At 51.5% G+C, this 12,167-nt stretch overlaps 1 protein-coding gene across 1 annotated transcript in view; it reads left to right on the forward strand.

Moving 5' to 3' along the window:
* Positions 1 to 12,167, forward strand: part of PODXL2 (podocalyxin like 2) — a 33,310-nt gene that overhangs the window by 12,061 nt on the left and 9,082 nt on the right. Inside the window, exons 3-4 of the mRNA XM_068558570.1 lie at positions 9,872 to 10,593; positions 11,235 to 11,309. Coding sequence (XP_068414671.1) covers positions 9,872 to 10,593; positions 11,235 to 11,309 — 797 coding nt within the window. The remainder of the gene's footprint in view (positions 1 to 9,871; positions 10,594 to 11,234; positions 11,310 to 12,167) is intronic.

The following is a 12,167-nucleotide window of genomic DNA, read 5'->3' on the forward strand; positions in this document are numbered from 1 at the left end:
ATGTTTCCTCAGTCATTGTCACATACAGTTCTTTTTTCCCTCACGGCGACCTGATGCAGCCTTAAAAGCAGCCTGAGTATCACTGTCTCATGGCAGAGGCGACTGGCTTAGGGAGGTTTACGGGTGGTTTGAGGTTGTGCAGGTGATTGGTGGCAGAGCGGCTCTCAGCTCTGAGGTCTCTGCTTCAGGACCCGCTCCTTCTCTGTGTGAGCTCCTCCCTCACAGCACTTCAGTTACTGTTCATCTGGAGTGAATTTGTGGAAACCAGATCATCAGAGCAGCTATCTGCTGGGGTGTGGAAATGGTTTCAGTACAGCGGTCTTGTTGGGTCGTATCTGTTATGCAATGATTTGACCTTCCGGGTCACTGCCCACACTTCAGGCATGTTTCCTGACAGTATCACTTCACCTGGACACCAAAAAAAGAAAGGAAACGAAAAAAGCCCCATATTTTTGTTTTACGCTAGTAGTAAGTATCATTGTATGAAAATCAGAAACATGCAACAAGTTAAAAAAAAAAAAAAATTCATAACCCCATCATCAACCCAGAGTTTGGGAACAGTAACTTTTGGTGTGTCTCTTACTGGACTTTCTACCCATATAGAAAACAGATAAAATATGCCTTTATGAAAAATGGAATTCGAGGGTACTGATCTTGCGGTTTCATTTACGCACATCTTTCCCAGGCAGCAGACAGAGTTCTCCAGCCTCAGCTTTGAGGCCGAATTGGCATCCCAAGTGTGGACGGGCTGCCCCCTGCCATGTGAAAGCAGGATTGTCCCATGAGCTGTGCCCTGACGAGAATCCTTGACACTGAATCATCATGAGCTTCCTTAATTGTTTCCTTAGAGTGCGTTTCTAGAAGACAAGTGACAGGATCAGGATGTTTGTCTTCACAGCTTTTTTTTTTTTTTTTTTTTTTTTTTAGGTAGAGCCTAGCAACATGTGTTTTTTTACTTTTTTTTGGTTTATTTATTTATTTATTTATTTATTTATGGCTGTGTTGGGTCTTCGTTTCCGTGCGAGGGCTTTCTCTAGTTGTGGCAAGTGGGGGCCACGCTTCATCGCGGTGCGCGGGCCTCTCATTATCGTGGCCTCTCTTGTTGCGGAGCACAGGCTCCAGACTCGCAGGCTCAGTAATTGTGGCTCACGGGCCCAGCTGCTCCGCGGCATGTGGGATCTTCCCAGACCAGGGCTCGAACCCGTGTCCCCTGCATTGGCAGGCAGATTCTCAACCACTGCGCCACCAGGGAAGCCCTTCACAGCTTTTTGTTCATGCTTTCCCCTCCAGACTGTGGCCCGATTTCTGTTCCCATCAGCAGCAGGTGGGAGTGCCTGTTCCCGCGCTCACCCGGTACCGAGTATGGTCCTTAAATGCACTCCTATGTTGTCAGGTTGGTAGTCCAAAAGGTTTATCATCTGGTTTAATTTACATTTCTTTAATGACTACTGAGGTTGACCATGAAAAAGTCATGTTTAATTTACTGAAAGCTTCCCTTGCACCTCTGTTTTATACAAATCTATTGTGAATTTTGTGAATGTTTTTGTAAATATTAACACTCAGTTGAATAACTGGCTTGCGTGTTGCACTCAGGGGACAATTTTCAGTGATTTGACATTAACCTAAAGGGATGTTTAAAGTGATCTTTCAAGGCCAGTGGCCCCGATGCCTGTTTTAATTCCTTGTCTTAAAGAGAGGAATCAGTTCATTACCGTTTCAGCTGAGGCCGAAGGTCACATGAGAGGATGGCCACCCTGGAAGGCAGAAATAACGTCCAGTGCAACCTTGACAAAAAGGGAAAAAGACCTACAAAACTGGGGTGAAGTATTAGGAGGAAAAAAATGCGACATGATCTATTTAGGGAACAAAAACCAGCACTGTAGTGAGATTAAGAGAAAAACAAAAAGGCCTAGACGCAGCTTAAGTGCCGACGCTGGGTGAGTTAAGAGATCTTCCTTTACCCTCTGATCTGTTAGCCCCCGGTTCGTCAGTCGTGTTCAGTGTTGAACAGTCCCTTCACCAGACATTTACTGCATGCCTACTCTTTTGATTTCATGACCACCCTTAAAACTGGCGAATCCAGAATTTTCACAAGAGGAGATAAATGACAAGGGGAAGGGTTGAGAATAAGGAATAATTACGGTTATGTAGCCCCAGGAAAAGAAGGCTAAACTGGGGCAACTAAGAGAATATGTAGGGATTTTTCCCCCTGAGGAAGATGCTTCCCAGGTTCTCCTCATTTAGCAGATAAAACAGAAATGGGCTTAAGTTGTAAGCGAACCATCCCAGTTGGGTTTAAGGAAATTGGGGAGAAAAAAAGCCAATGACACAGAAATGTCTCCCTAAGGAGGCCAAGACATGTTCTTGAAGAAGATTGCAGCCCATCTTTCTAGACGTTGTCTAAGAATTCCCTTCTGAATAATTTGCCCTTATGTGCACATACATAATATGTATACATATTATGTATGGATACATAATATGTATACATATTATGTATCCATACATACATAATTCTGCCATTTACAGTCTGTACAATTTTATTTGTGTTGGAATAAAGATAAATAAGAAATTCGCCCTATTGAGTCACCATTAAAGCAACTTATAGCAATGCCATCATGCCTCGGCCAAGGGCCAAGGCCCGTCAGGGAACCTCCCAGGTTCTTCTGCTGTCAGGACCCTGGACTCCTCGGGGTCCCGCCGCAACTACACCTGAGCACACAGCGGTGTGCCTGGCCGTGTGCTGAGCTCTGGGATGCAGAACCTGCAGGTGACTTTCAGGGGAGGAAAGAGTGCCTCTGTGGGCCCAGGGTTGTGCATCCCTTATGTCATTCATTTTAGCCTCACGTTCCAGAGCGGTGGCTTTGCGGAGCCCCCCGGGCCGGTCACCCAGAATTCCAGCCCCGCTTGCAGAACTCTGAAGCTTGGCCTTGGCTCTTACATGTCACCCAGGCTGGTGACCGAAGCCCAGCTTCAGAGGATCGGGACCAAGGGGGTGATGCCGCTGCGTCAGCTGAAGCTAGCTCTGGCGCTGCCTGGCTGACCGGGAACGTGTCTTGAGAGACTGGCTTCGACCACCCGAGAACCTGAGGTCGGCAGCTTTACAGCTGCAGCAGGTCTGGGCCTCACCACGCAGAGCAAGTGTCATCCCTTCTCTGAGCTTTGCTCTGCATCTGTGAAAGCAGGGCTGTGGGCCCGCTGATGTCACAGGGCCCCCACTCTGGAATGTGCAGGCCTGACGTTCCGAAGCGCTCTGGGGAAGATGTCGTTTCCAGCGAAGCCACTTGGGGGTGCTGCTGCTCCCCGCACTGTTGGCCGCTGTTTCAGGCAGGGGAGCTAATGGGAGCGGGTGCGTTGGACGAGGTCCCGGGTGGGCCTCCGGTATCTCAGGGATAGTGAGGGCACCTGGTTGGCTGAGCCCCGGGCAGCTTGGCCACTCCTTGACCCTCCACCCTTTGAGGCCAGGCTGGAACCTCCGCCTGGGGGACCTGCTCTGTGAGGGACCTTTACTGTCTCTCCATGGCCCGCGCTGTGACCGCCCTCCGGGGCACGGGGACAGGCTTTGACTCGCTTTCAGGCTGTCTCGAACATGTCTCCTGGGCATCTCTGCCTGCTCACACCTGTGTCCAGGTACGTGGTGTGTTTGTCCCTGACAGGCTATTGGGGTTTGTGGAGCCCTACTCTGACGCCTGACGCAGGTGGAAAAGGAGGGCAAAGCCTGGGCTCCTAGCCCGATGGAGCACCACTGTCCGTGTCCACGGGGCTGTCAGTGCACAGGTCTCTGGTCCGGTGTCCAGGATTTGGGGCATCAGGCCATCCTTGATGCTGCTCCTGGAGACCGGAGCGCTGGCAGGGGCCGCCTTGCCTGGGGAGGAGGCCCATTCCCTCCCGTCGTCCTGCAAGTTCTGCTGCATCTTCTCCACGACCTCCCTCTAGTCCGCCCCTCCCCCCCTCCGGCCCCCTCCTCCCCCCTCCCTCCCCCCCTCCGGCCCCCTCCTCCCCCCTCCCTCCCTCCCTCCGGCCCCCTCCTCCCCCCTCCCTCCCTCCCTCCGGCCCCCTCCTCCCCTCCCTCCCTCCCTCCGGCCCCCTCCTACCCCCTCCCTCCGGCCCCCTCCCTTCCTCCGGCCCCCTCCTACCCCCTCCCTCCGGCCCCCTCCTACCCCCTCCCTCCGGTCCCCTCCTACCCCCCCCCTCCGGCCCCCTCCTCCCCCCTCCCTCCCTCCCTCCGGCCCCCTCCTCCCCCCTCCCTCCCTCCCTCCGGCCCCCTCCTCCCCTCCCTCCCCCCCTCCGGCCCCCTCCTCCCCCCTCCCTCCCTCCCTCCGGCCCCCTCCTCCCCTCCCTCCCCCCCTCCGGCCCCCTCCTCCCCTCCCTCCCTCCCTCCGGCCCCCTCCTCCCCTCCCTCCCTCCCTCCGGCCCCCTCCTCCCCTCCCTCCCTCCCTCCGGCCCCCTCCTCCCCTCCCTCCCTCCCTCCGGCCCCCTCCTCCCTCCTCCCACTAGTCCTCTCCTCCCGCCTCTTCACTCTGCCCATCTCCATCCCTCTCCTTTTCCTCCACTGTCATTTTACTCCTGGTCCCTGCAAGATGAGTGCCGAGGCTTCCTCACTCCCCCAAGGTCGCCAATCTCTGGAATCTTGGTCTTCCTCCCGTGGACACCTGAGTGGGACGAACGCTCCCCTCCTTCCCCACTGGGATTGTTCACCTGCCTTGTGGCACCTGTATTCCTTTCTCCTGGAGGTCTGAAACTCTTAGTCCACATAGCCTGCCCTGTCCCCTGCCTTCTCTGTTTTCTGGTGGGTAACTTTATATTTGCAGAAAACTTACAAGAATAATTCCCATATACCCTTCACTTAGATCCCCCATTGTTAACAGTTTGTCACATTTGCTTTGTTATTCTGTGTATGTATATATGGACGTATAGACAAGAGTTTTTCCTAAATCACTTGACAGTAAGTTGCAGGCAAAATTCCCCTTGACCCTTAAGTACTTCAGTGTGTATCTCTTAACAAAGACACTCTCTTACCAAACCACAGTACAGTGATCAAAATCAGGAAATTGACATGGATACAATACTGTTATATAACTACAAACTCTATTCAAACTTTGCCAGTTTTCCCAGCAATTTCCTTAGTAGCAAAAAAAAAAAAAAAAAAAAAAAAATAGTTAACTGTTTCCAGTTCACTGTTCAGTCCAGGATCATGTACTGCCTTTAGTTCTCATGTGTCTTTTGTCTCTTTTATTCTGGAACACTCCAGTCTGTCTTTCATGATTGTGATGTTTGTTTTTTTAAGGAGACAGGCCAGTTATTTTGTAGAATACTTCTCAATTTTGGTTTGTCTAGTGTTTCCCCATAATTAGATTCAGGTTCTGCATTTTTGGGAGGAATGTCATACACGGTTTTTCTTTCTCAATTCATCAGACCGCGGTTACTCTTGGACAAGGCTCAGTTTCTTTGCTTGTTAGTCTGCATTCACATTTGGATCCAGTCCCACCGTCCACTCCCCTGGGACCCCCGTTTTCATCCCACCAGGGTCTGTCCCCCAGCCGCCCCTGTGTCACCTCCTGTCATACTTCCGTAGTCTATGCCCCCGGTGGGCCTCCCGTTAGTTCTCATTTCTGGTGTAGGAGGCATTTCCCATATTCAGATCATATGCAGGCTTGTCAATAGACGATTGGTCATTTCCTGCCTGGCCCTCTTTCCTGGATCCTGGCTTACCACTCAGGTGTTTACTGTGCTCCTCGTTTGTGGAGTGCACTTCCAGAGTGCTGCTGTTTTCTCTTATGATTTAACAATATGAGCATTCCTTTAATGTTGGTAGTGGAGGAAGAGCTCAAATTAACGGGGTGTTTCTACTGTTGGCAGTGCCCAGGTTCATCTCACTGAATCCAGACCACAGCCCTGTGTGCTGCGTACTCTTCGTTTTTTACAGGTAAAGAAGAGGAGGCACATGGACGTTAGGTTCCGTGTCCGAGGCCATACAGTTCATAAGCAGTGAAACTGAAGTCACACAGTAAAAGAGAAAGGAATAATTTTGGATGCTGAGAGGTGGTTTAAAAAAAAAAAAAAAAAAAAAAAAAAAGGTAGAAAAAGAAAATTCTGCTGATTCCCAGCACCAGTGAGCATCAGTTAGTGATTTGTCCAGTCACCAGAGACGAGAGGCTGGAAGAGGGTGGAGGCTTGCTGGGAGATGTCAATTTGCGAGACTTTAGTGTTGAGGCAATAGATAAAGTCTTCAGAAACAGTGAACTCACTGAGAAAGAAGTGCAGAAATTGTGAGTCCAGGGCGGATGGTTTGGAAGTGGTCACGTTTAGGGAGAGGGGAGAGGAGCTGACACAGATTGTAAAGGAGACTCTGCGTCGTGACTGGAGGCCCTGTTCTCTCCCTGTGGGGACACCCTGGGTGTGGGAGGTGGAAGGTGGGAGACGGGCTCAGCGAGCAGGCCTTGCTCTCTTGTCCACTTCGCCAGGCTCTGTGTTAGGTGCTGGGGACACAGGTGAAGAAGATCCCCCTGCTTGTCCAGAGGAGCTTGTAACCTAGTGAGTCCTATTTTATTCTGTTTAGGACAGTAGACGAGTGGTTGCTTTCAATGTTATTTGTGTAAGACACATTTGTCAAAAGTGTCTCCAAAGCTTAGAATATCCATGCTAGAAAGAATCTTAGAAGTCCTAGGCATGGGCATCCTCATTTGTCTCAGGAAAAACTGAAGCCCAGGGTAGCTGAGGAATTTGCCGTTGCTCAGGCAAGCAAGGTGGTGGCAAGCCTTCTGGCTCCCAGATCATGTCACCAACAGCATGACCACTGTGACCCCTGTGTTTGTTTGGCATGTGTCAGCATCAGGGTGAGTAGAGGGGTTGTCTGGTCAGCTTGCCCCTTGGGGACTGTCCCGCCCCAGTGGGACTCTGTGGGTCAGTGCCTCGCCATTCTGCCACGGTCCAGGCTCTCTCTGAGCTGCTGGCTATTTACAGTGCTTCTTGAGGGTTTCCAGTGCTTTTTGCCTCTGGATTTCACTGTTTCTGTTAACGGAATGGCTCTTCCCACAGTGCTCACTTCCTCCCGTTAGCCAGCTGCCTCTGCCCCAGGGCCAGCTCTTGCATCCGTTCCTCTCTCGTCACTTCCACTATTGTCGCTCCATTTATCTCTCCTGATCCACTGTGACAAGCCCCTAACTCTTCTCTGCTCTCTTTCATCCCCTCCTTCATCTAATTCTTCTGCATTGCTGTCAGATTAATCCTCTAAGAATGAAATTGCACGATTGTAAGGGCTTTTTGTATGTTTTATTGCCCAAACACCCATCTGACATTCTGTTACATAGATTCCCGCCAGGTGGTCAGCCAGCCCATTTCAGTCATGTTTTTATTTTGCATTTCAATTTTAAACAGGTCTGTTATAAAGTTCTTAACTTCTATTGAAGTAAAACATTTTTGTTCTTCTTGTTTTATGGTATGATTGTCTCTTGAATCTCTGAAGATGTTAATGATCAGTTCTTCAAAGTGCTTCTTTTTTTGACAAGATTAGCCCTTCTCTCAGAGGCCAGTTGCTTTGCTTACTCACCCTCATGCTTTTTCCTGAGCCTGGCTTTCCTCAAATGTCTTGTGAATCTTGACTGTTCTTCCATGTTTGTACAGGTGGTACTAGATTGCTCAGTTTTAGGGGCTGTCATGGGTTTCCTCAGCAGTTCTGTGGTCACTGTCCCACCAGCAGGTCTCAGCCCAACTGCTCTGTGTGGGGAACAGGTCAGCTTCCCTACAGAGTGTGTGCAGGGGTGGAGGAGGGGAAGATCTTAAATTACTAAGTCTCTGCTGCCCTGAAGAGTATAATTAACAAAAGTGGGGTGGTGGACTGTTTTAATTATTCATTTAACTGTTATCGTGGGAGTTCAGTGATCAGCTTCTAAAAATCATACTTTTTCTTATGAAAAGTAATAATTCTTAGAGCCCTCTTGGATCCTTGTTCTAATTTGAACAATTGCTCTCTAGGCCTGCTTCCCAGCTTCTGTCCTGAGATTGATTTTCATGACATTTCTCTTATATTTCTTGATTTCCCATGTCTTTTTGGATTTCTTGGAGAACTTCCTTAATTCATTCTCTCAGAATCTGTGGATAAGAAAACCTTTAAGTCCTTACATACATGACAGTGTCTTTATTTTGTAATCACATTTGAATGATAGTTTAGTTGGGTATAAAACTCCAAGTTCAAAATAAGCTTCCCTCAGAATTTTGAACACATTTTCCCTTCCTGCAATCTAGTGTTATTAATTAGAAGCTTGATGATGATTTGATAATCTGTTTCTTGTTCCTTTATAGGTAGCCCTCTGAGAGTTGGACTGTCGTAGGAATGAGGCTAGGTGTGAGTCTTTTATGATTCACCTTGTTTATTACCTTTCCAACATGACGATACATGTTGTGAGGCCTGGGAACTTTGTTTGGCTATTATTCTCTCCATTTTATTTCTATCTTTTTGAAAATCATATTTGCTAGTTGCTAGACTTCGTACATTGATCACCTATATCTTTTAGCTTTTCTTTCCTTTTGCTTTTGTTCTGATGACTTTTCCTTGATTTTTCTTCTATCTGTTCTATCGAATTTTCACATTTAAACAATTGAGTTTCAGTTTCCAAGAAGTTTTCTTTTTTAAAGATTACTTGATTTTCTTATTAGCCTGTTCTTATTTTAGGGATGCAATATTTTTAGGTCTTTCTGAGGATACTCATTAGAATTTTAAAAACTATCTTGTGTTCCCTGAGTTTTCTGTTCTGTGTCCTTGCTAATAACCCCGCAGTAGTTCTCTCTCCTTAGTTCTGATGGAAAGAGAGTCCCCCTCCTCCACTGCTGACTTTTCCTGTGTTTATTTTATCTGATCTTATGATCTCATCTGCTTTCCATGTTCCCAGAAATTTATCTAAATTTTTTAGACTTTCATTTTGACAGTGAAAAAAAAAATTCTGTCATATGACAGAAATTTGGGAGGAGGAGAATGAGCAGCTCAGTCACCACCCTAGACCTTTCCCAGCCCTCTCAGTTCTACGCAGTATTTCAGAACTGTCTTTGATATTTATTATTTTGAAACAAAATGGCAGCCAATAACAGTTGCTACCTAGATACAGATTCTGATATTTGAATGAATTTCCAACAAAACTGGTCTGTGCTTTTCACGTGTCATTATCCTGACGGGGCCTGGGGTGCGCTGAGAAGCCAGATGTCCTGGTCTCCAGGAGACCTCCGTATTCTACTTCAGAGTGTCGTTCCAGGGATGGCAGGGAGAGGAACCTCCCCTTCCACCCGCCGGCCGTGGCCCCGTGAGTGCTGGAAGGCTCCAGACGCTGGGTGGGCTCAGCCAGTGCCCCTCTCTGCTCTCCCAGCATCTTCCATTTCCCAGTCGGGACCTGATTTACAGAATAAGAGCGCTGGCTAGGGACAGTGGTGGTCATCTGTGATCAGAGGGCTCTCAGAGCTCATTGGGGGGTTTCACCTGGAAGACCCCCACCCCAGCCCATTAGAAAAGGGGTGGAGGGTCGTGATGGGGTCTCCCGGGGAGAGCCCAGACAAGGCACCTCAGGGACCCTGTGCGCCAGATGTTAGCGGGCCACCTCCGGGGAGCGTGTAGGCTTCGCACCTTCCCGTGGTCGTGGGACTTCAGTGGCAGATTTGTGTTGTTTTATTCCCATGAAGGAAGTGAGGACCAGCCTGGTCTTTGTCCCCCCAGTCTGTCCCCACCAATCCAGCCTATTTCCCACTCCTTTCCCACACGATCAACTGTCCAACCTCCCCCCCCGTTCCCCTGAGGGTCTCACGGTTCTTTTTATCATCCGTTCAGCACGTACTCAGCAAATCGACGAATGATGAAGCTCGTGAATGAACTCTCCATCTCTGTCTGTAGATTACGGTTTTCCAGACCTGACTGAGAAGGCTGGTCCCATAGAGGATACCGGCCAGAGTCAAGAGGGGGCGAGCCTCCCGTCTCCCCTGCCCAAGATGAGCCTGGTGGAGCCACCCTGGCATGTGGTCCCCGGAGAGGAGGAAGAGGAGGAGCAGCTGCTGCCTGTGACCAGGTCCCAAGAAGAATCCCAAAGTCAGGTCCACGGCTTTCCTCCCACCGGCAGCAGCCAGACCCCAGGGGCCCCCGAACACCGGCACGAAGAGTCTGGGGACCAGGCCTCCTCAGGTGTGGAGGTGGGGAGCAGCATGGAGCCGAGCCTTTCCCCGCCCACAGTCACCCCAAGTCCAGTGACCCTGGGGGGTCAGGATGTGGCCGACTGGGGGGCAGGGGGCACGGCGCTGCCAGCCGCAGGGCACGGGCTAGAGTTGGAGGCCCCTCGGGAGCCCAGTGAGGAGGCCACTGCGGGAACAGCTGGCTTGGCCGGCCGGCCGGGGGAGGGACCGTCCCCGGCCTCGTTCCCTCAGACAGAAGCTCCCAGCGGGGCTGAGGCCTCAGACGAAGACCCCACGCACCCTGGAGCCTCAGCCTCTTTCTCACTGGCCCCTGGAGACCTGGAGCTGACACCTTCCTCTGCTGCCGTGGGACGAGAAACCCTCAGCCAGCTGCCCCAGGAAGGGCAGACCGCCGACGCTCCGTCTAGAACACCCTGGGACTCCACGCAGGTAAGTGAAGGTGCTCGCGGGCTGCCCGGCCATGCCCAGCTCGCGGCATGGGGAGGGCTCTGCCGGGCCCCGGGACAGCGGGTGGATCCCGGGCAGAACTTCGGGGGGCACAGCTCGTGGCCCAGCAGTGGGCGTCCTCTCCACACTGAGGTGCACAGGCTCGGCACCCCCGCCCAGTCGTCATGGGTTCGGGTGCCCTCTGCTCGTCCCAGCCGCCGAGGGTGGGTGCTGGCAGCGCTCTGGCCAGCCCCACCTCCACGCCCCCCACCACTGTGCAGTTGCCCCTGCTCTCCTCCTCTCCCGCCCACCCCGACGCCAGAAGGAGAGGAGGGGTCCCAGGTGGTCAGCTGTGCATCTGGCCCACAGGCGTGCTACTGTTTGCCCTTGAGAACATTACACATGAGTTTGCCTTCAAAAGCCTCTAGGCCGGCGCCTGCAGCCGGGCCCCTGTGACATGGCTCCCGCCTCCACTCCCTGCAGACATCGGGTTTGTGAACCTTGGCCGGGTCCTGGGCATGTCACCTTGCGGAGGCTGTCTGCTCTCACCCAGCTGTGACACCCGTGCCTGGCCTCGCCCTCCTAGCTTCTCACAGGGTTCTGTCCACCCTCCCTCTAGATGCCCTTCTTATTTCTTTGCACAGGTGATCTGCAAAGACTGGAGCAACCTAGCCGGAAAGAACTACATCATCCTGACCATGGCGGAGAACGTGGACTGTGTGAGTGCTGGTGGGGCAGGCCGGGCCGGGGTGGGTGGCCTGGCCCTTCGGGGGCGGGTGGGGGAGCCGGCTCCCACCAGCGTCTGAGAAAAGAGTGCTCTCGGGTTTTTAAATCCCCAAGGCTCTCTGTGCTTGCCCCTCTCCGTTTTTGATTCTGTGTGTGATGTCGTCTCTCTCTGAGGATATTGAAATTGTTTTTTAAAGAGTTGTTTTCTCCCTGTACGGGATGCTTTCCCCATTGGTTAGTTTTGTTCTCAATTTTCCACGTGCGTCCTCTCCTCAGATGTCTGGCGGCGTTTGTTTGGTGCTGTTTAAGGAGGGCCAGCAAAAGCTGGTCGGAAGCTTTGAGCCTGGGGGTGGGCTTCACTGTAGCTTCTCGGGAGGGTGGTCTGGCTGGGCCATTTCATTGGAAAATTTCTAATGTCATTGTCTTTAGGGCCTTCCTCTTGGGTGATTAGATTCTTGGAAAAAGGAACTTCTGTCCTTTGGGGAGGGTATGGGGCTGGTCTCCAGGGCTCTGGGAGCAGCTTGGGAGAGGGCTGTGTTTCTGTGTTAGGACACATGTGCCTGATGGGTGAGTTCATTCACCGCACCCATTCGCAGCGTGAGCCCCTCCCACAGCTGGGTCTGGTGTCCTCAAGGTCCGAGACCCTCCATTTTACCATCATTGAAGAACAAGCTTCCGGTCTTCTGCAGGGAGAAGGGATGTTTGTCAGCTGTGCGGTGTCGGGGAGCTAGGGATCCATTGCTTCTTAAACCCCCTCTCAGTGTGGTCCTGTGCTGGTGCTGTTTCCGTTCTCTCTCCCAGGGGGAGCCGGTGCTGCTCATCCAGGGCCCTTGGCAAGTCGGACGAGGAGT

The sequence above is a fragment of the Eschrichtius robustus genome, chromosome 12 (genome assembly GCF_028021215.1).
Source record: "Eschrichtius robustus isolate mEscRob2 chromosome 12, mEscRob2.pri, whole genome shotgun sequence".
Taxonomy (NCBI): domain Eukaryota; kingdom Metazoa; phylum Chordata; class Mammalia; order Artiodactyla; family Eschrichtiidae; genus Eschrichtius; species Eschrichtius robustus.